Below are 26,059 nucleotides of genomic sequence, written 5' to 3'. Positions count from 1 at the left end.
AAGACGCGACTTCCAACAAAAGGGCGCTGTTTTGAAACCTATTGTGTTTGAGTGATATAAAACATATTTTTGTGTCAGTTGGGTGTTAAGTTTTGGGGAAAATCCTGAAAATGGCTGGTAAGGAGAGAGTTAAACTTCTTTTTTCTTTCAATGAAACAAACGATGAGTCACAAAAAATACAAACCATGTGGGGAAGAGAGCTACGCAGTTAACCCATGTGTATTTTCAAGATATCCAAAATGTTTTACACAGTAAGAGAATCATATCATTCCATTCAATGAAAGGATTGTAGTTGCTTACGTGAGCTAAGAGCCATATAAAATCTTTTGGCCGTACCCAGCGCATCCGAAAAGCAATGTGTTTGTTTAATATTGATAGAATAAAAATCGTTTTAATAGATATAAATGGTGCAAGTTGAAAGAGAGAATAATATTAAATCTTAGTTTTTAAAAATATCTGTTTCTTGTGTGAGGCAATGTTTATAAAGTGTCATTTAGAAATCAGTTGAGGATTCCGACCCAACAGAGCTTCTCTAGAATGTTATTTTGATATTTGATTTTAAAAAGTCGAGAAATGATAATTTTAAAAAAATTATTTCATATAGAAACCAAAACGTTAATACATCTAAATACACAACCCTTAGCAAACGATTCCAGTCACGACCTTTACACAGCAAAGCAATCTCAAGCAAAGACAAGTCAAAAAGTCACATGCTAGGATAAAAGGATGTAAAAATAGAAGTGAAGACTATGAGACTAGCAGATATCAGCCGCCCATATTACTGTCATAAAGATTGTAAAATGTTTGTCATGCCATACTGAGATTTTCTAACTGGTTGAATCAAATATCTATTCATGAGAATGTAAATTACATCAAATATATAGATAGGTCACGGAATGGAAAACAATTAAATATGAAGTAGATTGGATTGATGTAAAGACAAGAAACGCATATATATATCTTACATGGAGTGTTAATACAACTCCCTTCTCACAAGAACAGACAATATTTAAACGCAACGCACAACCTTATCTTTGAGAGAGACCAAGCCTCCGTCAATGGGAATTAAATTATCAGTTATGCACATCTTAATAATATCAATTATTGTTAAATATGTCTACAAAAGGCCATCTTTTGTTTTGTTTTGTTTGGTTTTTTTTTTTGGTTTTTTTTTGTCACATTTTGTCATCTCACACAAAAACAACAAATTAAATAATGATAAAATGATTAATCATAGTCTAGTTTGTCAACTGAAAAGTATAACTAATTTTAGAGATATCTTAGAAACTATCGAGCACAGTATTAATAAATTTCTTTCGTTGATCATCATTACTCGTTCTCAATCTTAGTCTTCATAAGCTGAAAATCGCCTCAGACCATTCATAAGCTTCAACCCCGTCAACATATGTGGAATGTCCGACGATTTGTAAATAACCCTTTCTAAATAACTCTTATATCATAGCGATGCAAACAAGTTTCGATTGTAAAAATTAAAACAACTTTTAGGGAAAACAGTTCAACTTTTCCCAAATCAATGCTTGATGAAACTGAATATGACATGATTTAACCCTCTCCTTACCACCTGCACCAAAATCGTCACATTTGTTACGACACAATAATATACATTTTCCATATTCATATTTATTTTGTACATCACACACTTTGAAGAATGATCTTAGTTTACTTAATAAGATCATAAAAATGTTTTGTAGAGAGCTTGTTTGAGTTTAAAAATTCATTTTTTCTGCTGAGTAAGCCTGCCATTTTGGGAAAATAATGAAAATGATCGGTAGGGAGAGAGTTATGAAAAAGGACTAGAAGAAATCTGGTGTTGCCTTGAAGTGGGCCTCTGAAGTGAATAGAAAGCGTCACTACTCGAAAGCTGAGAGTGGTACACAAGCAGAGAGGAATATTTGCATGATGGAATTCTTCGAAAACAGCAAGCCTGACCGCCCAAGTTTGGGAAAAGCTGTTAAAGTTTTATGTGACTCCTGACATTAAGAGACTTCAGGTTACTACTGTACGGTTGATAAGTAACAACATTCTGGAAAACATAAATTTTGGCAGGAGTATGTAACTCTGCACTATACAAATGAAATTAAGTTTAAAGTTTAAAATTCGAATCTGAGTGTTGCTTTACATGCCAAATGTTAAACTCAAAATGGGCATGTGACATGTTTTGTAATGGAGTGATTTCGGTTCAGATAAAAATATATTTCTTTGATATAATAGTATCCGTATTCTAGAGATTTGCTTGGATTTATACAGATGGATAATGAGTCTTATTCACGATTGTGGTACGCATAAAAGGAATAAATAGATATAATTTATCCTCGAAACTTCCCAGTATCAATCAATAATCATGTCTTCAAGAGTAAGCACATGAGGATTTAAAATCTTGATTAATGATCAGCGAAATGCGTTAAGTATGGCTATTTTATTGTAATGACTTACCACTATCAATTCCTTTGGCCCAGAATATTTTGATCACGTCATAACTGTAGAATGTTTATAGTCGGATGGATTTTTGTTTACAAGTTTTTTTATTATTAAAGATTGTTAGCTTTAAACTAATCTTCACATCGAGTGAAAAGATGGATTTTGACAAATGGATATATCAGAAACTTTTAAATAAAGAGAAGACACATTACAAATCAAAGAGTCACTGATGAAGTCACGTATCTAAGATCTACTGTAAAAAAATTATGTTTGTCTAAATCTCTTATAGAGAATTCGTGTAAAATCAAACAGTTGCCTTTTATGGCAAAATAGAATGGATTTAAAATGTATGTCACTGACGCCAATATGTAAAACATAAAATGAAACTCAAGGACAATCAATTTAAAATGATCAGAAAAAACGTAATATTCTGACCACTGTAAATTATAGAAACTTGGACTTTCTGACAAAAACATCTGCTGCTCTCGTATACACATGAACACACATTCACACACACACAAACACACACACACACACACACACACACACACACTATCATAAACTTTATGAGAGATTCTTGAAACATCATTCTCCTAAGTAAACTACTTTATGAGTATCCAATATCTACACCAGCTTAAGGTCAGGAGTCCAAAGTATCCTTTACGCTACAAATATGGATATACCCATGTTTAAGAGAGAACAAACATCCAAATACCCGCCCAATCACACACGCACACAACCATACACACACACACACAAACACACACACACACACACACACACTATCATAAACTTTATGAGAGATTCTTGAAACATCATTCTCCTAAGTAAACTACTTTATGAGTATCCAATATCTACACCAGCTTAAGGTCAGGAGTCCAAAGTATCCTTTACGCTACAAATATGGATATACCCATGTTTAAGAGAAAACAAACATCCAAATACCCGCACAATCACACACACACACAACCATACACACACACACACACGCAAACAAACACACACACACACACACACCTGAGTGTCCCAATGATTATAAAGAGGTCTAAATAAAGATCAAAACGATGTGGATTTCATGTTTGAATTATTTACATGTTAGACAAACAAACAACCCAACAGATAAGTAATCAGTAGTTTCAAAACAAACAAAATATGTGAAGAGATGTCATAACAATATATCGTATAATAATAGCAATAAATAATAATGATCCCAATCTTACGACCAGACGTCTTAAAACACCTACAGCCATTCCTATAATGCATGAACCATTAAAGGGTGATAATAATAATAATAGTAGGAATAAGAGCATAATATACCAAGTCACCAACTTTTAAAGTGATGATAATAATGATAATGATAATAATGATTTATAAAATAGCATTGGGGTTTGGAAAATCCATTGAAAGAAAAATGCCTAAAGCGCTTTAAAATACAATTATTAAAAGAATAGCTCGACTTAAAAACGTACATTATATGATGCTGCGCCAAGAACAGTTTAGGGCACAATGTTTGTTCGGAAAAAAAGATTAACACACAATATTATATTGTTCATAATATTATATCCCTATATAGCCAAAATGTTACAAATGTTTTCTGTCTATATCCCGTGTATTTCCGTTACATTCCTGATTCGATTGGTCTGTAATGTTTTCATTTAAGGCTTGGTTTTCTTCAAAAACGTCGATATCTTCATTATCCGAAGGTTCTTGTATAAGGATTGTAACTGACTGGGCTTTTAAAGATCTGTTTAATGGAAGCAAAGTAAATTAGTTCTAATACATAATAGCCATTAATCAGATGACAAAAGCGTTCGAACCTGTTTTGATTCAATCCATTTTCTATAAGATATAATCATTAAATATTTTAAGTAAGCTTTTATTTAAAGTAAAAAAAACGTGTTGCACAACTTGGCCAGCAAATTGTTGCAAAGTTAGGGAGAAACAATCTAAATCCCGAACACGAACTGCAGGATGTATTTTTCTAATAATGATAAAATGCTATTAGCAATAAGGGCATCCATAATTTTATTCAGACGTGATGGAAACTATCTAGTATGCCTATAAATACGTACAAGATAAATGAAGTTTATTTCATATAATGATAATTAATTATTAAATCAAATGTTTCCAAGTTTTAAAAAATCCCTGCATCAACCTGCCATTTAATATTTTATACAAAAATGTAGGTGCCTATATCTGCCACAGTGCATTTTACAGTCTTTTTTACCTATACGACCTTAAATTATCATGTTATGATATAAAATAAACAGGAAAATGAGAACACATGATGTAATAGTGGAAATAATAGAAATAGAGTTGTTCCGTGTAAGAAAAAGTGACAATGAATAGCATGCATGTGTAATTAAAGAAATAAAAACAAGTGAGAAAAGTCTACATGAAAATATTATAACTATTTGAACTCAATCAATAAACACTCTTAATTGTATAAAGCGTTCAGAATTATGGATCTGACGAAGTCAGATGTAAAACCTGATCTGATAGGCTCTTCCGTCATGCTCAGTGACGAATCTAATCCTATTTGTTCTTAACTCATCGCGCCAAAGTAAAAAAAACCTTTTACCTCACAATAGTGCAATTCCATATAACATTGCACACTCAAAAAATCTACAACATAGGGTCTAGTCTAATTGTCTAAAAGTTTCTGGGTTTTTTGTTGTTGAATATTTTGAAAATAAATATCTAACATTACAGCTTCTATATTTGTTTTATTTTTTGTTTGTTTGGTATTTTGCAAGAAAACTTGTGATAAACAATTTCTTTAAAATGTCCAGCTATAAGAACAGACATAATTACGATCTATCCACGGATTCTAAAATCATGCACCTGCATTCCTCCTCCACCCATTTTTTTATCAGCATAGAAATAAGAAAATATGAACACAGTAATGCTTTTAAAAATGCAATGCAGTGAACAAGCGATCGTGTAAAAATGAAAGAAAATAATCTTGAAAAGTATTATGAGATAATAAAAATTAGTTCCAAGACAAATCCAACATCAGCAGGTGATTGATTAACACGCTTACATCAGATAAAATTGAAAAAAAAATGAAAACGTAGGAAAAATGTAACTAAATGTAAAATTATAATAGAAGTTATAAAACAATATTTACAGGATGAATTTTTGGTTAGTCAGATTTAGATAGGAAACAATTTGAAATAACAAAAATGCAATTTTAAAAATCATATATTATAAATGAATTTTGTCTGTATTTAACAATGGAATTTAAATAACATACATTTAAACGTAAACATATGAAAAAATGTTAAGTAACAAAGCCAACGCCCATATTATGTAGACCTGCTAATCTGATAAGTATCTCAAAGACAAACGTCAATATCAGCTATAGTATTTATCTTAAAATTACCAGCCATCGGTTATTGGAGGGCTAAAGAACAGGATTTAGTTATGACCAGCGAGTGATTATTCCACGATATTAACTTTTACTGCCCAAAAATTATGGAATGAAATTTGTTTTCCAAAGCGTGTCAGTGTGACTTTTGGCCGGCGGTGCAACATCAAATAATCTGAAGAGCCAGCGATAATTCATGGCTCCACTGTCGTAGTGCTAATGCAACATCTCCAACCACTGTCGTAGTGCTAATGCAACATCTCCAACCACTGTCGTAGTGCTAATGCAACATCTCCAAATAGGATTAGAGGATTTTTTAAAAAAATTAGTCCTTCAGAACCATTAGACCCATGGAGCCGGAGATTATCCCATTTTTTATAGCGTGAAACAAACAATAGCTATTGCTTGCTACCCTTTTGATAGGACACCAATCTAGAGGATTACGATATCCAATAATGATGTGGATCTTACATTTCTGAACCTGGTAAAATATTCGATCTGTTTACTAAATATATCAAATCGGTTACCTAAATGGGGGTAACCTCACTCGAGGACATCTGATTACTTCTGCATCATCAACTTAAATCAATTAATATAAAACCCATTGTTTTTGACAGCACAGTATAATGTCTTAATGGAAGAAAAGTTTCTTAAGCTTTACACAAATGGCTCTTTAATAAAAAAAAATATATGACTCAAGCAATTTTAGAGGACCGCATAATATGTTTAGCTGTTAATGACACTCAGGATTTTAAAATTGGAAGCAAAATGGAAAATCTTTGGGTATAATCTGTGAGAAACAAAAGAAAGTCTGGCCAACAAGACCAGGACATCATATTTTACGGATAACAAAAATAAAAAAGATACACCAGCAACAACGTTTTCTATCATCTGAAAAATATACTTAAACGAAAGCTTTTAAACCAAAGTTACTGAGATATACATACCAAAATGACAAGAACCGTTGACTTACAGCCGCCTCATACATCGGGGAAACAACAAAAGAGGTCAAAACAGACCTATCTGTTGCCGAAAGTTTAAAAACCATGTCTCTGTTTAAGATATATGGGTATCTGATTAATACTTTTCTAAAAACATTTGATGTGTTTTCTTGCTCAATAAGCCTTTTGATTTAAAAAGAAAACTACTATTATATCAGGAATGTGGACTTATCCAGGGATATCTTTTTTTCAAAGCCTCTTAACTATAACTTTCGCCAAAAAAGTAAGCCAAAATAAACTCCAATTTAAATCGAAACCCCACAAAGTTAGTTAACTGTTAAAGCAACCGTATTTTGTTTCAAATATATACTGTTAATAAACAGCTTTTGCAAATGACATTCACACATAACGGTAAACGATCAAACATAGAACAACCCATAAACGTTCGTCGTTAAGAAAGAGAAATATTACGACATAATAATTCATCAAAGATTTGACAGAACCACGAAATAGTCAAGGTATTTGACGTTTTTATAAATGAGTACTTAATTATCACAAATGATCTGAGTCATGAGTCACAACCACATATATAAAACATTCAACAATTTCTTCCGTAAGGTACATCAATGAACAAGGCATGGAGCATCATGGTCGTATTGTATAAAGTCAACGTGCTTTTTTTCGTCAAATGAATGGGCCCTATTTAATTTTTACAAAGAAGATGTGTATGAATAGAATTGATATTATGCTTAATCGCCTTCATAAGCATAGAGTGGAAAAACTGTCAAGGCATATTCAAGGTTAAATAAAGTCTTTTAAAAATCAAATGAGAGGAAACCAATTCTTGAGAAAACCCGAAGACAGTGACATGCAAGAGATAACGATTCTTAAATGATAAATGCCTTAGGTATTGCAATTTTTAAAATCGTCAATAAGGATAACGGAATGAGAGATTGCGTTTGCCTTTGAAAATAAAGTCGCATCTTATGAGATTAAAAGTAACATTTGACGTACTGGGTGCCTTATACGGCCTTATTAGCCTGACAGAGTTTCATTTGTTGATACTGACACTGCGGCAATAATGACAAATTAATATACATGAAACTGTTGATTTATACTTTGCTTTATATTATGCATTGTTGCACCTAAAGAACCAAGAGGAGTCTATTAGTATATATAACATTAACACTTCCCTATATAAAATTGAGCCAGCGTGTTTCAGCGGCACGGTCATTGCTTCGTACCCGAAAGGTACCGAGTTTGATCACCCGCCCCTGCGCTGTGTAGCCTTGAGCAAGTCACCTCGCCCTAGCTCATTTGCGGCGCTGTACTGCGACTGACACTTGGATTATTCCAGTCTTCCCTTGAGAGATAAATTTCCCCTATGGGATGAATAAAGGGAATTTTATTTTTATTTTTATATTTTAGCAATTAAAAAAAACATGAACTTTACCGAAAATGAAGATCACGCAAATTGGTGCATACTTAAAATCATGTGTTCTTTCTTCTTTGAATGATCGCAGTCCATCCTGATGCATGAAAGCACTAGCCGCCTCGTGGATTTCACAGGATGTTGAATTTTCCATAGAAGAATAAATAAAATAAAATAAATATAAATAAAATTCCCTTCATTCATCCCATAGGGGAAATTTGTCTCTAGGGTCTATTCCAAGAGAAGACTGGAATAACCCAGGCGTCAGACGCATTGCAGCGCCGCAATTTGAGCTAGGTGACTTGCTGAAGGCCACACAGCGCAGCGGGTAATCGAAGCGAAGACCGTACCGCTGAGCTACGTTGCCCCATTCTTCGACCAATGCTGTCGTCAAATTGTTTGGGATTCTCATTGTCGTCACACCTATCTATATAAAATGACTCCTAATCTACCCCAAACATTCTCGATACAATGTAAGTTTTGAGTTGAACTGGGCCAGGCCATCAATCTGATCTTTTAAGAGAGTCTTTACGATGATCGACAAATGTGGACAAGCATTGTCCTTTTAGAAGTTGCACAGTTGCGCATGGAGGGGCAACATTACAATTTCCATCGAGAATATGGACAATGCTAATCACATCACATTCGTTCATTATGCTGTGTGTTGTTTTTGTAATCTCAGACTGTCACCGATCCGCCGTGAGACTAGCATGAGAATGAATAAAATCTGGTAAAAAATTTAGCACAGAATAAAAAAAATTAAAAAAGCCATTTTAACGAGCTGTCTCGTGGTTTTACACAAAAGCTGGTTTCAAAAGAGTTACGTAAATTCTGTCCGAAAGTCTTAAGAACTTGAATATAAAATAATGAAATTGACATGACATAGAGACCCAAACAAGGGACGTAAAATAACCTCAATCTATGATAGCTCTAATTAAGAAATGATGAACGTTTGATTTAATTAATCCGTTATTGTCTTGATTAAATCAAAAAATACAATCGTTTTAGATGTAACTGACATACTGGCAATGCATCATAAATACCTCGTCGGATAACTTACGTCTGATGGTCTGTGAAACATATATATAGCGTCTGCATTTGCTGTACCAAAATAAAATAAGATATTATGTCAAGACCGGAGATTGTATACAAAATCATTTAAGAATGCATTTTAAGATTAATTTAGACTTACTTTGTTCAGAAATATAAAACCGGGATTTTATTGCTATCTGTGTTATCATAATCTAATGCATTTAAAAATAAACAACCGCGTTTGTCTCAGCAAGCCTATTTACCCAGTTTACCTTGTGCGCTGATTATAATATTATTATAGGCCAGCAAACAGTTCTCATAGATCGTCTGTCAAAGCCATGAGAAAACATTTCAGACACTGTGTTGAAATTTTAAAGTTCTCATTACAGGGTTGTTTTTGTTTATTTTGTATGACCGCTGAAAATCGAGTGAAACGATATTACTCGTACAACCAAACGAATAAGGGCATCTCAAGAAGCGTTTAACAGGTATATCTACTACGGGAGCCTGTTCATACGCTAATTCCGTACCATACAGCAATATGGTTTGGTTTGGTTAAAAAGTAGAGGAAGGTGCTTGTTATCGAGAAAATAAGGAACACATATTATCCTGATGTAAAATACATGCTCCCACTACCAATGTGACGACGTAAAATGGGGAACCGAAATGATAATCTTATTTACATGTTTCTCCACAGAAGTGAAACGTAGCTGTACATACCATAATATGTATCTCGAATACACACTAACCAGCCGAAATAGTGAGCCCTCCAGATATTTGACATCTTTTACAGATTATCTTAAAAGCCGCGGGTCCGTGCAATGTAATAGTGCAATTCTATGCGTCCAGTGTCGAAACGTTTTGATTAATACTCACAAATGGAAGGTCAATTGATTCGACTAGTATATGTGTGTAATCAAGGGTTCATGGTACATAGCCAATCAGTCTCTCCCATAGTTTGAGTGTTTATATTTAAAAGTTTTGACAATGTGGTGGACTTGCACTGCAATTAATTGTATTTCCCTCATCTCCTGTGTTAATCTTTTTGTTGACTCTCATGATTTAATGGATAATTATGTTAACTAATTAGGCAAATGCTGAAGATGAATACAGGCAGGTCCTGAAACAATAATTTGTGAATACGCTGAGGACAATTTCACCACATGACAGCTCACTAAGGAAACGCATGTTTGACAATATTTGAATGAAGTGTGTGGTTTTTCTTTGTACAGTTTTGGCATCAGATTAGCTTTCTCTAATTTTGTGCGACGCGTACTTGTACGTTTTTATCACCTCTCCTTCGCACCCCCCCCCCCTCTCTCTCTCTCTCTCTCTCTCTCTCTCTCTCGCTCGCTCGCTCAATCTCTCTCTCTCTCTCTTTCTCTCTCTCTCTCTCTCTCTCTCTCTCTCTCTCTCTCTCTCTCTCTTCCTTCTTTTCTTTCTTCCTTTCTCTAACCTTCAAACAGATGCAAACATTATTTACATAAACTCACAAATATGTACTGATACATCAGAGATATTCAGTTTGGAAAAGAGATGCCCATGAGCGCATGCACATTTGTGATAATATTTACAATTTAGCACATTACGAAGAAATATATTTTTCATCGATTTTAATGGAATAATTAAGTAATTGATCATCACTCAAAATGAAACAAGATATCCACAAATGAGAACAACATGATTATACGAAACTATTATTAGACATCCATACATCAAAAAAAAGTCAAATTTCACAAAGTTAGTATCAAAGAAAGTGGGAAATAAAATGGACAAATAAATGCACATGTTAATAAATATCACCACATCACTTTTCTCTTTTTTACAATCCATTGGTGCAGGTAGACAAACAAGATGTGAAAATGATTGTTTTGAGCAGTGCAAATAAACATTTCATAAAACGTGTAAATTAGTAGTGTAATACCACCATCGAAAAACACGAACCAAAAAGTTAATAATAATTGAAATTTTCAGGATCAAAGGCATTCCAACGTTGTTTTATATTGTAAATAACTTACTGCCCAGGTTCTAAACCATCTTCCATACGGGCAAGAGGGACCTCCTCCTCTGTGGCAGGACTTCCCTTTGAAGGAGTCCTACCTGGGCGAGTCTCCGACTCCGAGCCCCGAAAACTGACGCGGCATTCGTTATCGGGAGTGTTCAACTCGGCGGGCCTGCCATTAGGGTGATGATGATGGTGATGGTGGTGATGGTGGTGATGATGGGAAGAATGGTCCCGGTGTTTGCTGGTTCGTATGCTGCCTTTTTCTTCATCCTGATTAGGAGAGGAGGTCTGAGAATTGAAATGCTACGACGTGTTAAAATTTATTATATTAATCATCATCATCATCATCATCATCATCATCATCATCATCATCATCATCATCATCATCATCATAATAATAATAATAATAATAATAATAATAATAATAATAATAATAATAACAAAAGTTTAGACGTCTATATAAGTTTATACTCGGAAGTACGGTCTTTCGTCAGACTCAATTTTACTAGACACACGGACCTTAACCACGTGTTAAACGTTGGATTGAGAATTGCGAATTTAATGTAATTCGTCACAAGTATGAAGATTTATATATCGTAAGAAAAGCAGTCATTATTTGTCATGTAAGAATATTCTTAAAACAGTTTAGACACATTTCTTCTTCATTATAAACGAAGTATTTTACTTAACTTATTCCTTATTCGCAACTCAGAGCGTTGTGTCTCTTGGTGTGTACTCTAGATAGTTTTAAGTAATAGACAAAACATTAAATAGCAGTGGCCGTCCTTTACTTATCATCCTTTGTCTTATCATATTATAATACTCAATCAAGTTTATGAGAACATATCATAATAATAATAATAATATTATGTTGTGTTAAGCTTGATGAAAGCGTCGATTTTCAACCCTATAATTTTATTTAATGTCGTCTTAGCAGTTTTACCTTTTATTGAAATAAAGCTGGGAACTATTATTGTACATATGAAGTTGACTGACTATGTTGTTTTATTTTTAAATTATCTTATTTTTTGTTATGTTTTGGGTCCTTATGGCCGCCGAAAAACTCACCTTTGACCGGTGGCCTACCTGGTGATTATGATGGTTTGAAGGCGGTGTAGGCTGCTCGTTGGATCCATAACAATAGTAATAAATACAAGAGGCAAACATGACAATGGCCCCTGTGGCGCATAATGATGGTCCTACGGCCTGAAATATACTGGGAAACACCAAAAAAAAAAAGCAAAAGAGAAAATTATTAGATAATACATTTTTAATGTTCTGATTTATCATCTTAAAGTACACTCGTGTTCTGTGCCTCAGCAGAACGGTTCCTCATATTATTATAGAATAAAACAAAGTTAAGAGTTGTCAGTGACAATAATATGTGTAATAATGATAGGTGTAAATTCTGGTCCCGACCTTGTGTTCCCTATTTAATGCATTTCATTTTACACATATTAACTCACTCGCCTCAGTGTGAATGAGTACTTGACTAGAGGCAGTGACCAACATTCTAAGAGTGTTAATATTCCATAAGGCCTGGCGTAGGAAGAGAGAAAGAGAGAAGAGAGAGAGAGAGAGAGAGAGAGAGAGGGAGAGAGAGAGAGAGAGAGAGAGAGAGAGAGAGAGAGAGAGAGAGAGAGAGAAAGAGAGAGGTGGGGGTGGAGGGTGGGTGAGAGTGCATTTCCAATTGTGAAATAAAGCATCTCATATTTCTATGTTGGGAAATGTGTTGTATTACGCATCTTAACGTAATATTAAAAAGAATTGCTACACGTTTATGTTAATCTTATCTAATCTTACCTTATCCCTTATCTTGAATGTTTTCTCCATGGCGTACCGTCAATGAGTCCATCGAGGCTAAAGCCCTCCAGATTAATTTATTTAAAAAAAACCTTACGATTTAATTGCATTTTGTCAACATGTCTTTATTGTGAAAAAAAGGAAAACGGCATGATCTCGTAGACTGGGACACCGTTTCAATGGTTTCATCTCTTTGGGAAAGTGACATTTGTTTCTAAGAAATTTCTCAATATCAAAAATAAGTAAATTAGAATATTTCATAGCATGTTTTGACAGATTCACCAATCCATCATGCATAATGCGCTTTACACTATTTCATTTATGGTCTCAATGGACCATAACAATTTCAATTTCCTTAACCTACAACGCGGGTCGCGTACTGTGCGTCTTTCCTGTATCATCACTCTGACCAAATCTGTCCGATATGTCTCCAGTTCTCAGTAAGGCAAAATACCAAATTTGACGAAGGTTTTCCACCGTCGCAGGGTTCATCTGGGCGGCTGGATATATGACACTGTCAGGTCTGGCCAGGCTTTATGGATTATTGTGGGTGCGGGCCATCAGCAGCTGCTGCCGTTTGGATATATATATATATATATATATATATATATATATATATATATATATATATATGAGAGAGAGATAGAGAGAAAGAGAGAGAGAGAGAGAGAGAGAGAGAGAGAGAGAGAGATTGAATGGACCTGGGTCTGATAGAAAATTATAGTAACGGACACATAATTTAAGTTGAATTGACATCTAGAATGGAATTGAGATTAATCTTTGGAACAAGAGATAATAAACAAAATTACATTCGTTTCCACTCTGCCATGGTCTGATAGTCGGTCTCGCCGTGATCTAAGCCCGCCACGCTGAGTGCCAGGCCGGGCACAAAGAGCAGAATGCCAGTGAACACCATGAGAAGTAATCGTTTTGTAGAGAACACATGCTGGTTTCGCTGTCGGGACCTATTGGTCGGGCCACGGTTTCTGAAATGAAAATATATAATACTTTTAATCATAAATCTCGATCAGAGTGGGTTGGTTGTCAGTTGAAATTGAAAATGATGGCAAGTGAAGAGCTAAAACCCGATGAATGGACAGAAATTAACCATTTAACTGCCGTCCTGGAAAGAAGCGTATTTCAAATTTGGTCACAAAACTCTACCATATAGACCTATCGATCGATTCAAATGTACCCAGTGTTGGCAAAAACTTCCAGATTTTAGAGTTTTTGCCAAGTAAAGGGTCATTTAAAACGATCGATATTTGAAGGACGAGTTATCTGACCTAATTTTTAAATACATACTTGTTTTTCCAGAGTAAGGCAGTAAACTGGTTAAAAATAAAGCGGACCACAATACCATCAAAAATAATAAACATTTGGTGGTAAAATACTCGAAAGATAATTTTGATTTATTTCTTTTGGCACAAAGGCACTTTTATTCATCATATGAAAATTGAGATAGAAATAGGGGAACATATTACATCATAATTGGTAAATCCGTAGGCCATCTACTATATACTTGTAAAAATTACTTTTGTCAATTAATATTTGACAATGATATTTTCCAAATGTTTAACATTTGAATAACATAAGATCGCAAATAAATATGGGTGAGCAAGAGCTTTCATGAGTTGATAGTTCAGTAAACCTATTCTGTATTTAGGTCTTGAAATATATTCAATTTGATATATCTAAAGGGAAAAATCACAAAAAGCATGACTCAATTATTAACAAAAACACATAACTTTACAAGGCATGCTGGATGGTAAAGGAATTGTGTTTAATTTGGTGAAAAAAAGATTGCTTCATAATTGTTTTACTAATCTAATATCCAATCAATCAGAATATATTTCCAATGATTATTGCAAGAATCAAATCTATATAGAAATGAAGATAAATTAGAAATTAAACAATGCTCTTTAAGTTGTATCATTAACATTAATATGTATATTAATAAAAGCATGATATCTTTTGATGATTTTGTAAGTAATGTTAACTAATTGATATAGTAGCATTTCGTAAACTTACACATTTATCTAGTTTTTTTACGTTTGGTTTTTAAACTCCTGTCTTGTGTGTTCATGACATTGTATTTTGAAGCTTAGGATACTTTGATATTAATACATTTGTCTCAATCTATCTTCTTCAATATCTTGTAAGAAGTTTTTTAGAATGTGATAACTATATAAAATCCTTGATCTAATCGGCATTCAATATTATACGATTCTTTCATCTCTTTGTATTCATTAAACGAGTTTTTTTTATCGTGTCCAATAAATAACACAACGAGTATGTGTTATTGCACGATAAATATATAACGAGGTATATAAATAGGTATCTACAAAGAAATGAAAGAATCCGTTTGTTCCACCCCTCCAAGTAAAATTATTAGATATTTTGTAACCAAATTTTAATGGTATGGTATTTGTTCTTCTATTCATCATAATTTTTTTTATCTTTCTCCGTCTGCTGGAATGACAATTTGACGCAAAACTAAAATCGTTCGATTTGAATTCACGGGCACCAAAAGATTATTTTTAATTGCCAACCAGATGTTTTTTACACCTAATTTAACACCAATAAAATGTGCGAAAATATTCTGCAAGCATTGAATATTTTAAAATAAAACGTAGTTACTAAGAAATGATAGGGTTTTCCATTGGGAGGGGTGGAATAATACCAGAAGACGCACCATTTGACTTTTACCTAAAATATCCAAATTTCATACGTTGATATATTTAGAAATCGGCATCTTAAGCACAGGATGTAAAAGAAAGACATTATACTCTCATACATAATCGCCCATTATATGTATAAAATAAATATGAATATTTTAAAGGTTTTTAAAAGGTGACCTACGCCAAGAGGGACAAATCAGTGTTTGTTGTAGAGGGTGGGTCATAATCAAATAAATCTTATTTTAGGTCTGTTAGCCATACGAACAAAATAAGTTCTTCATCAATAGATGCCTTCAATATTTCTGTTGAAGAGAAACTCTCTAATAATATGATGTATGAATGTTTACAAGCGTGACAACTCCGTAAAAAAGAGGATCGAAGTGCTGTAAATAACTACTGACTCATGTGTAGTATTCAAAATTCGTTGAATGGTTTGAAAGATTTTATTCTGTTCATCATCAACCCTTGGTTGCGAACTAAATGCTTGTAGTATTGAAAGTCATGTTTTGAATGGAAAAAAATCCATTTATTTCAAGACAAAGACAAAGCGCTAATAATAATGGTTGCATGTCTAGCTTAAAACCTGTAATGAGTAAAGGCAGCGTTACGGGCCCTCTCCTGTTCTCTACATCAATGATTTATTTGACAATATCATGTCAATTTTAGTTTTTTTTTCCAATGATAGAATATCACCGATAATTGTTTTAATTTTCCTAATGATATTTATTCGCTCTTGGGCTTGAGTGAAAAATAGCAACAATATTTCAGCAGTTCTAAATGTAAAATAGTACATTTAGGTAAGAATTAATAAAATCATGTGTATTATACTGGTGATATTGAATCTGATTTTCTATATTAAGTTATTTAATGCCGTGGTTTTTAATGGTAACTGAGTTTTGATATTAATATTAAAAATGCTGTAAATAAAAATGTAAAGCTTATTGGTCTCATACCTAGAAGTGTTTGTTTTATGATAACTATATATTTGTTACATTTTATATGTCAATGTTAGACCAATACTTGAATGTGGCATTGAATTTGAAGACCTTTATACAAAAGGTAATCAACCCATACTTGTTGAAAATATTCAAAGATGTGCCACTAAATTATTGCCTAATTTTGATGAATTGTCATACAAAAATAGATTGATGTCACTTAAACCTCCGTCTTCTTCATTATAGTCGAATAAGAAATTTACTTTTACATTGTTATAAATTAGTAGAATCGATTATTTGAATTGTTGGCATTTTGTTTTTGGATATTTTGTTGATTTTATAAGAGATGGTCACTTCTCAATAATCATCAGAAGACATTTATCATCAATACAGCAAACTGCATTTATCTTTTGAATAGTCAGTGTGTGGAATAAGCTTAAACTCACCACGAAAAATGCTAATGAATTTTTAAAAATTAGTTGATCATGAACTTCAAAATTTGATTTAATATTTTGATGAAAGAATCATTGTGATGTCGGTTATGATTATTTTCTATAATTGAATTGTTATTACTTTAACTATATATTCAAATATAATTATAATATTGTAAATCTTAAATTGATACATGTCACTTAAAGGTTTTGACCTATCGGTGTCTTAAATGATATTGTTAATTGTATTGCATTACCCAAAGAATAAGCTTTCTTTGTTGTATATAATTACCAACGAAATTTATTAAATGAGTTTTTTAAAGCAATGTCTTAAAATTATCATTGTATTTTTACTAATCTGCGTATTGAAATATTCTAAAAATATAATTAAATCGTCTTATGGAGCAGTTAAAATCATACTGGCTATTCGCTCGTGTCTTCAGGAAAGAAACTATAGAAAATGCCGCGAATTAGAAATCACAGATAACAACCATTATTTTGTATGATTATTCTGTGTCGTTTTGATAATTATTTTTCTGACTGATCGATTTATCCTAGACTCTATATTATATTTAAATGAAAAAATTAATGGTACTAAAATAATTAATGTTTAGCATGTTCATACAATTCAACAAACTAATAGATAAATCTAGGTTAGTACACGTCGTCTAAGTTCGATCCAAATTATTATTCATGTGACATGTCTCGACTAAACATTAATATTATAAGTATGGTAAAAGAAACAATATAGCCACAACGGTTGTATTTGTTATGCAACATTTAGTTGTTTCTTTTCCACAGATATGATGATAGGTTTATAACAGTTTTGGTGATAATGACGACAATGAGGACGACAACAACGAAGACAACGAAGATAATGATGATGGTGAGATGGCGTTTATGATAATGATGGTTAGGGCAGATGCGTTTGATAAAGTGATAAATTTCTAAAGATGCCAGTTTCGGTAAGTTGTGATTGAAGTGGTGGGTATAAAGTGAAAGCTTCGATGATGGCACATCATTTTGTATGTACAAATACTGAGTCAGTGCTAATGCAAGCTAGAATAATAATCATTAGTTGTAAAACGGACGCTTTTTGCTTTAAATCAGATAAATAAATAAAAATAGATATTTTTTAAAATATGTTAAAGATAGACATAATGGCCAATATCAAACAACCGTTAAACCTGCTGCATAAATGAATCATTTCTAACCACTTTCTGCAAATTCAATATATTTTGCGATTATAAATAGTCTTCTCGTTGATGGGTCAAATTATTGTTTGATCCGAGACTTTTTGTTCGAATGTGACTGTCTCTTTTCTTAAGTACAGCATTTTAAAGAAAACCGGCCTCTGAATTCAAAGTGAAAATGATATGATCTTTATTTAGATATAGACATAATTCCAAAATAGATTGTTTTCAAATGATGAAATATGCCTTTATCGTTTAGGTAACAAGTCTACAGCTAGTTAGAAAAAAATATAAATACTTCATTGATAATGCTTTACAAATCTGCCTCTTTTACACATAGAAACCTGGCTGCAAACTAGAATATCTTGATTTAAGACGAGCAGTTACTAACACAATGTTTATTAAACTTCGCGACGCTGTCGAATCAGCCCTTATTGAACAGTGAATGTTTTATACAGGGTGTTTTTAAATTATGCTATTCGTCTTGCTCCTGTCCGTGAGATCAGTTTACAGAAATCAAAAAAGGTTAAATGTGTAACAATGTTTGAAGAATGCCCCTAATTGACTAAAATAAAACACGATGTTTTCGTTTTAGGGTCCGTGTGAGATAGAGCAGCAATTACAAATTTTATAAAGTAAAAGTTCTAGCATCTCCACTAAGAATTGAAACGTCCCCGCACAATCAAAGTGAGAGTGTAATAACAATACACAGTCGCCTCCCATTCATTTGATCACCAAAGGAAAGGTACGAGTAGTTTGACTTAAAATAAGAGTTTAAACTATTTGGGTATTAGCACCAAATAATACAACATCATGTTTAGCAATAAAGCAGAAGAAAAGTATGCTAACCCAAACTACTTGGGTATACGCATTAATAATTGGAAATCGTGTTTATTGATAAAGCAGTAGAAGAGCATGCTAACCCAAAGAGCTTTCAATAGAGAGAATTTTAGCCAGGTAATCTTGATTGATTCTTTCTAGTTAAATTACAATACATCGATTTTTAAAAAATTCTCAATTTATCAACAACAGTTCAATGAGAATGGATAATCCCATTGTCACTAGGCCTACATTCTGACATGTACTTCGCCTCAGTTTACTCTTCTGTACTCTTAATAAACACAGTTAATTTAAAGTTTTAAGATTTTGACCAGAAAACTCGTTCCTCAAATATCGATTGATATCTTTACAAATTCTCTCAAACCTTGATGTCCCCTTGTAAAACGCTTTGAGTACGATTAGTGGACATTGTACTGAATAAAAGCTAAAGTTTTTTGTTTTTTTTTTAAACAATTACAAAGGCATGAGTTAAACAGTATGACAATACTTGAATCAACGAAAAATCAAATACCTAACTCTAACGTGGTACGTGAGTTTGTCCTTCAAATCGCTCGCTGAAAACGCAACGGGACATTATCGATCCCAACCGCCACCGACAATTTTTTCCTGGTTCCTCTTCTCAAGCGGCGAAAGTAGCTGGGTCTGTTAAATCTAGCGGATAGTGCTTGACAATAAACTAGCGTTCTATCCAAAGCGTAACAAGCAATTAGTACTTTTAGATTAATGCTACAGAGCTCGTGCAATTCTTCAGCTCCATGGGCCTTATGGCAGCAATAGAATGTTTATTCAGGTACTACTCTATAATTTCACTACCGCATTAACTCAAATCGGGAAATGATTTGATCCCAAGAGAGAAAGTGCTCAAAGAACGCAATCATGGCGGTGAAATTACTTTTTCTTTAAGACCGAGAATAGATTAAACCTGTCCTTAGCAACCATAGGAAAATCGTCACATTAGTTAGATCCAACCAGCACTTTTATCAATCAGATTTCTTTTGTAAATCACACCATTTAAAGAAAAATGTTTTATTTTATCTATAAAAACGTACCGCTGGGTTGTACAGTTTATTTTGCTGATCAATATTATGCTTAGAATGTATTTATTGCTTTTCTATTTGAGTAAGAAAAAAATATTTTTGTTTTGGGTGGGTAGGAAATCTTGGGAAAAATTCTGAAAATGGCTAGTAAGGAAAGGGTTAAATTCGATAGTGTTTTCAGGATGACTACGTTCAAAATAGCTGAGCCTCAAAGTTGAAAAATTGTCATCATTCGGAAATGACCTTCCAACTTCAACGATATCTGGTTTTTTTATTCCTTCTCTCAATTTTATTTTTCATTTCCTTTGGATATTTGAGTTGGCTCTTTTTGTTTATCGCTTTCTTGCATGTGTGTTTGTCTTAAAACACTTCTTTCTTTCATCATTTAAGTTTCATAAATTTTCACTCGATTATGATATTATCATTACAGCGATTGTTTTCTAAGCTTGCCTTAACCAAAGTCTTTTAAAAATCATAGTATTATAATATTGAGTTACACCTGATGATTTTGGACTAATTCATCCAAATCATTTTGACATTATGATTGATGTGGCGTCTCAAAGAGTTTGTGTTCAGCATAGATCTTACAACAAAGAACTACAGTCCTTTAGTATAAAAATATGTGTGACTCACCCATTCATTCTAGTAATGTTTCGGACTTTCATCCAAATTTTAAAAGGTTTATGAAACAAAACATGTCTAGAAAGGAAATGCTCAAAGAATGCAATCATTGAAATCATTATTGAAAGCGAGCTTAGAAAAGAAGAACATTTGTGCACTATGACTGCATTAAAAAGTATAAATCAGTTCTGTATTGAACGAGCATCTTTGCTTCAAATATTTTTAGTGATACACGAATAGAAAAACATTCTATCAAGTAAACGTTCAAATATACAAAAAGTCAAATTTAGCATAACATTCCATTTTGGTCATCGGGTTCACCTCAAAATAATACATTTTTGAAATGACAGGCCACACATCATTAATCCAAAATGGCAGTCGTTGAATTCAGAAACTTACCAAAAGCAACTCACCAGTCGGAAAGTTCATTTTTTGAGTCCAGAATTAAAAAGTAATGTCCGAATGGAAGAAGAATAATCCAAGTGTTTATATTTACAAGTCTGATAACTAGACTAACAGCAAATTATTGACAATGACTTTATGACAATTTGGAAATTCATGTTATTGTTATTTCATTGCGTTGCGCAACTATTTGTGGATAGGAAGACTCCTCGGGTAAAGTTTCCAGAGAAATCACCATTATTTCATTTATCATAACTCAGTTGATAAAGCATGTTAATATTATTATTTTTAAAATACAATTCTTGTGATTCGTCTGTTTAGAGTTATTGTGTATGTTGACTTTATATACTTTTTTGCTTTATGTATAATACTGAAAATATATTTGAAGCGCCCATCCTTTTTCAATATACTTATTTATACCTGAAATGTAGCCATAATGTACATATTTATAAACCTCTACAATCGATTTCAGTTATACAATTATCGAAGTGAAATAAAACCACAGACGTTTTCTTTGGCAGGATTAATAACAAAGATCATTTAAATGTGCTCAAATCAAATGCTTTACCTATCGTATTGTATTGTATCATTCAAGGGCTAATGGGTTTTAATATACATTTAAATGTTCTCTATGTGCGGTAATGTGGTATCGATGTATGACACTTGCCTTCGGATCGGTAATTCCATTGTTCGAGTTCCGATCTAAGCGACACATTTTTGAATCCTCTTTACTCATATTCTCTCGTCGTATTATGTGTAAAATGAGTACCTTGCCTTTAATAGCGTCGTCACTGTCGGGAAAAAAATGTAATATCACCTTACAGAAATCGTGTCTCTTTCTATATGTTAAGTGTTGCTTGGCGAGAGATCCCTTCTATAGTGCTTTGAGCAAGTTTAGTGGATGTTGTTCTATATAAATATTCAAGTTAATTTTTCTCTTTATTTGCACAAATTATTAAAACTAGTTAGAGAAACTACAAATAACTATTCATATATCGATACCATCTTTGAAAGCAATATAACCAACATTGATGGTGACTGACAATTTTCAGTGCGGCGATGTGGTCAAGTGGTATGAAACTCGCTTTCGGATCGGAAGGTCCTAAGTTCGAGCCTCGCTCGGCGCATAGTTGAGTCCTTGGAAAAGGTTCTTTACTCACATTCTCTCACCGTACTCAGGTGTGAAATGAGTACCTAGCGTTGTCTCTGTCCGGAAATTAAATTGTAATATCGCCTGACAGGTGTCATGTATCGTTCTGCATGTTACGCGTTGCTGTTGGGTAGGGACCCCTTGTAAAGCGCTTTGAGCACATTTAGTGGATATTGCGCTATATAAAAAGCTCAAAGCTCAAAATAAATAACACAGTTACCAGTTATCAAACATGCAAAGTACAAATAAATACCTATGTTGTATAATCATGAATCATAGTATATTTTTCCTTATCAATATTCGTTTGACATGTCAACGTTTGTAAATTTAAGAGATCTTAAAATTATCACCCCTTCTCGTAACACTGTTTTTTTTAGAACAAATTAAAACCCATATTGTAGAAATCATGCATCATTCGAATATTAGGTATTTTTATCTTTCTAAATAAGAAAGATGTCAAATGTCAGGCAAAGTCTAGTATCGCGTATTTGAACACTTTCAATACCTATTTAATTTCGAATATAAACGGCCAAGTGTCGGACACCAAGTAAACTTTCTAGAGCAAACAAAAACTAATACGATATTTTGACTATCAAATTATAGTCTTCTTATTCGACATAATTTCTAGAACCCACATATTATGCGACCAATCGTCTCGAAAATGGATTTAATGTTTAGCATTATAATGTATGGTTTGAGCATGAGAAGAAAACGTTCTGGTTGTTCAGCTATACAAAACATGTTTTCTAAATCCTAATGATGCGATTATCTTAAACTAATTTTTAGTGGGGTCTTTAAAATCTAACTTTAAATGTTCATATTTTATATTAAGAATATTAATTTCAATTTCTAAAGGAAGTAAAAAAAAAGGTTAGAGAGTGTGTGAGAGTGCATGATGTATTTGTTATATTTACCTAGATTTATGTAAAATATTTAGATGCAGGAGAAAAATCATAAATATCTAATATTTATCTATTTTTCAAATTTTTTATTTGCTACTACTATTACTCCCGTGCATTCTGCGTAATTTGCACAATGTTTCCGACGGTAAAGACATTTTAGAATTGACTTGAATTGACATTCATCGAGTGCATTCAAACACGATACTGGATTTACTCTGTGGGTCATATATTTCTCCCTCTTTTTACTTTTTTCACCATTTCTCTGTTTCTTATTTTACCATCTGTATTCTGCCTTTCCTGTATTCATCAGCTGTCAAAATGTTCTTTGAACAAATCATCTCACTGATACCTGCATTAATTAATATGACATTCTCTCCCTCACATTGTCCTGATTGTCACGGGATGGGATCTCGGTCTGTATCTAACGTTATGTCCCTTAGTGACATGCTATTACTGGAAATTATGTAATAAATATGTACACTCAGTCTTTTTTCCTCTGCATACTTACAATCGTACATACACAATGCACACACACACACACAAACACAAACACACACAATTAATAAATGGTTTACAGAATATATTGTCATAATAATATACGAATGCATTACAGACATATTACATGACCAATCTTTGGTTGTTTTTTCTCAATGTTTCCCACTTTCCAGAGACTTGTTTTTGGGATTACTTTTCAACAGAACTCGGAATTACACAGATCTTCAAACTCCATTGTCTTGATAGTCCCTGATTAAGATGGTCTAGTCTTTGGCAGAATTCTACTATTAAATCTAATAATTGACCTAGCGACTTCATGCTCTTAAAGAACAGCAGTATCTCGATGCGTGTATGTGTGTTGTTGTTTTTTTCTTTTATTTTTATGTGTGTGGGTGGCTGGATTGGTGCGTGGATGTTGGGGGAGGGGGGCGGGGGCAGGATAGAAGAGGTGCCAGAAAAAACAAACGATGTATCACCGAGCCAAAACACATTTTTGTCCAAAGATATTTGCTTCCTGGACAGAACGTACCACCATGACCATAATGTAATAGTCTAGCATTTTCTCGTGAGCTCTAACCTTTACAAAGCCAGAGCTTATAAAGCTCGTGTTTCCTTTCTCTGGGCTAAAATTCAGGAATCAAATACGTTTCTAAATAGGATGATAGCATGTCACAGATTAATTCTACATCAGCTATGTTACCCCTATAATCACGGTTGTGGGAGGGATCGTGTCCATTTTCCCTCGAAAAATAAAATAAAAGCGACTCAACGAAACAAGTAAATAAGCCTAACAAAAGTAAGATGAATGCAATATTATGATGATTCACGCACCAAGAGACTGCATTTCGCAGTATAAATTGTGAATTCAAATGTGAATTAATTTCATTATTGTTGTTGCTGTTGTTGTTGTTGTTGTTGTTGGCATTTTTATTATTATTATTATTATTATTATTATCATATATTATTATTATTATTATTATTATTATTATTATTATTATTATTATTATTATTATTATTATTATTATTATTATTATATTATTATTATTATTATTATTATTATTATTATTATTATTATTATTATTATTATTATTATTATTATTATTATTATTATTATTATTGTTATTATTATTATTATTTTTATATTATTATTATTATCATCAACATTGATCAATCAACCTCACTTATCTTACTACCTTCATAATCTCTGAGTTGACTTGCTCTCAGTTACTACAATGGGCGTCACGACATAATCGATTACGCTGTTTGACTCACTGTTAAGATTTGTGTTCCGTAACTTTCACTGTATCTGCTGGTAAGGACTATACTTTTTTCCACTTCAATGTAGAAATATTCTAATATTACTCTCTTATTCTAATATTTAAAAAATACATCATGTCGTTATTTCTAGTTTGACTGATAGAAACTACTAATAAAAGGCGTGGCTAGTTCTTTCATTTTGTTAAAAATAGTCGATACTGGCCAGTGCAAAGCTCTGTCGCCTTTCATCATGATCTCTCCTTTCAGCAATTCTGTCGATATCTGTTGTCTTTAAAAAATTACATAAATAATCTTTTTTCATAGAAATGTTGTAAATGTCCAAGTACACTGTTAATACATATTCTCTCATCTTACTTGGCTGATAGTGGGTTTTCAACGCTAAAATGGCTTGAGACAGTCGCTTATATCCAATGAGATCTTCAAAAAACATAAAACCATTACAGTTTAATTGTTAATTAAATATATTTGCTTTGATTTGCGTGTGACGTTAGCCGAGTCAATCAAGTGTCTATATTTATAATTGTTTTGGACTGAAAAAAGGGTTTTCGTCATCACAGCATGACTGCATAATAAAATGAAATGTGAAATGTTTACATCAAAAAGATATTTAAATGTTTCAAATTACATGCAAAGACGACATACCATGCAGTGTTATGGACAAAATATGATAATGACGATAATGATAAAGATGGTGATAATAAACATTATAATAATAATATACTTTTTTTTAAAATAATGAAGACGATGATGATTATGATGACGGTGATAATAATAATAATAATAATAATAATAATAATAATAATAATAATATATAATAATAATAATAAATAATAATAATAATAATTATAATAATAATAATAATAATAATAATAATAATAATAATAATAATAAAATAATAATAATAATAATAATAATAATAAATAATAATAATAATAATAATAATGATGATGACGATGATGATTATGATGACGGCGATAATAATAATAATAATAATAATGATAATAATAATAATAATAATAATAATGATAATAATAATAATAATAATAATAATAATAATAATAATAATAATAAT

The 26,059-nt window shown here is 32.5% G+C and overlaps 1 protein-coding gene across 14 annotated transcripts in view; it reads right to left on the bottom strand.

The window, feature by feature from the left end:
- Positions 1-1,131: 1,131 nt before the first annotated feature.
- The window catches only part of LOC144972788 (uncharacterized), a 160,525-nt gene continuing 135,597 nt past the window's right edge, over positions 1,132-26,059 (bottom strand). For 3 of the 14 annotated variants that reach the window (XM_078914421.1, XM_078914419.1, XM_078914424.1), the window contains 4 exons: positions 13,832-14,008; positions 12,306-12,435; positions 11,233-11,507; positions 1,143-4,183 (listed from right to left, as the gene is read on the bottom strand). In XM_078914421.1, coding sequence (XP_078770547.1) covers positions 4,021-4,183; positions 11,233-11,507; positions 12,306-12,435; positions 13,832-14,008 — 745 coding nt within the window. In that variant the 3' untranslated portion in view covers positions 1,143-4,020. Of the gene's footprint in view, positions 4,184-11,232; positions 11,508-12,287; positions 12,436-13,831; positions 14,009-26,059 lie in introns of all 14 variants that reach the window. The other 11 variants (XM_078914418.1, XM_078914417.1, XM_078914415.1 and 8 more) reach the window with 9 other exon arrangements.

Source organism: Berghia stephanieae, chromosome 5 (genome assembly GCF_034508935.2).
Source record: "Berghia stephanieae isolate SIO BIC M18660-M18661 chromosome 5, UCSD_Bste_1.3, whole genome shotgun sequence".
NCBI lineage: Eukaryota > Metazoa > Mollusca > Gastropoda > Nudibranchia > Aeolidiidae > Berghia > Berghia stephanieae.
The sequence above is the reverse complement of the archived record's forward strand: the minus strand, read 5'-3'. Positions and strand labels throughout refer to the sequence as shown.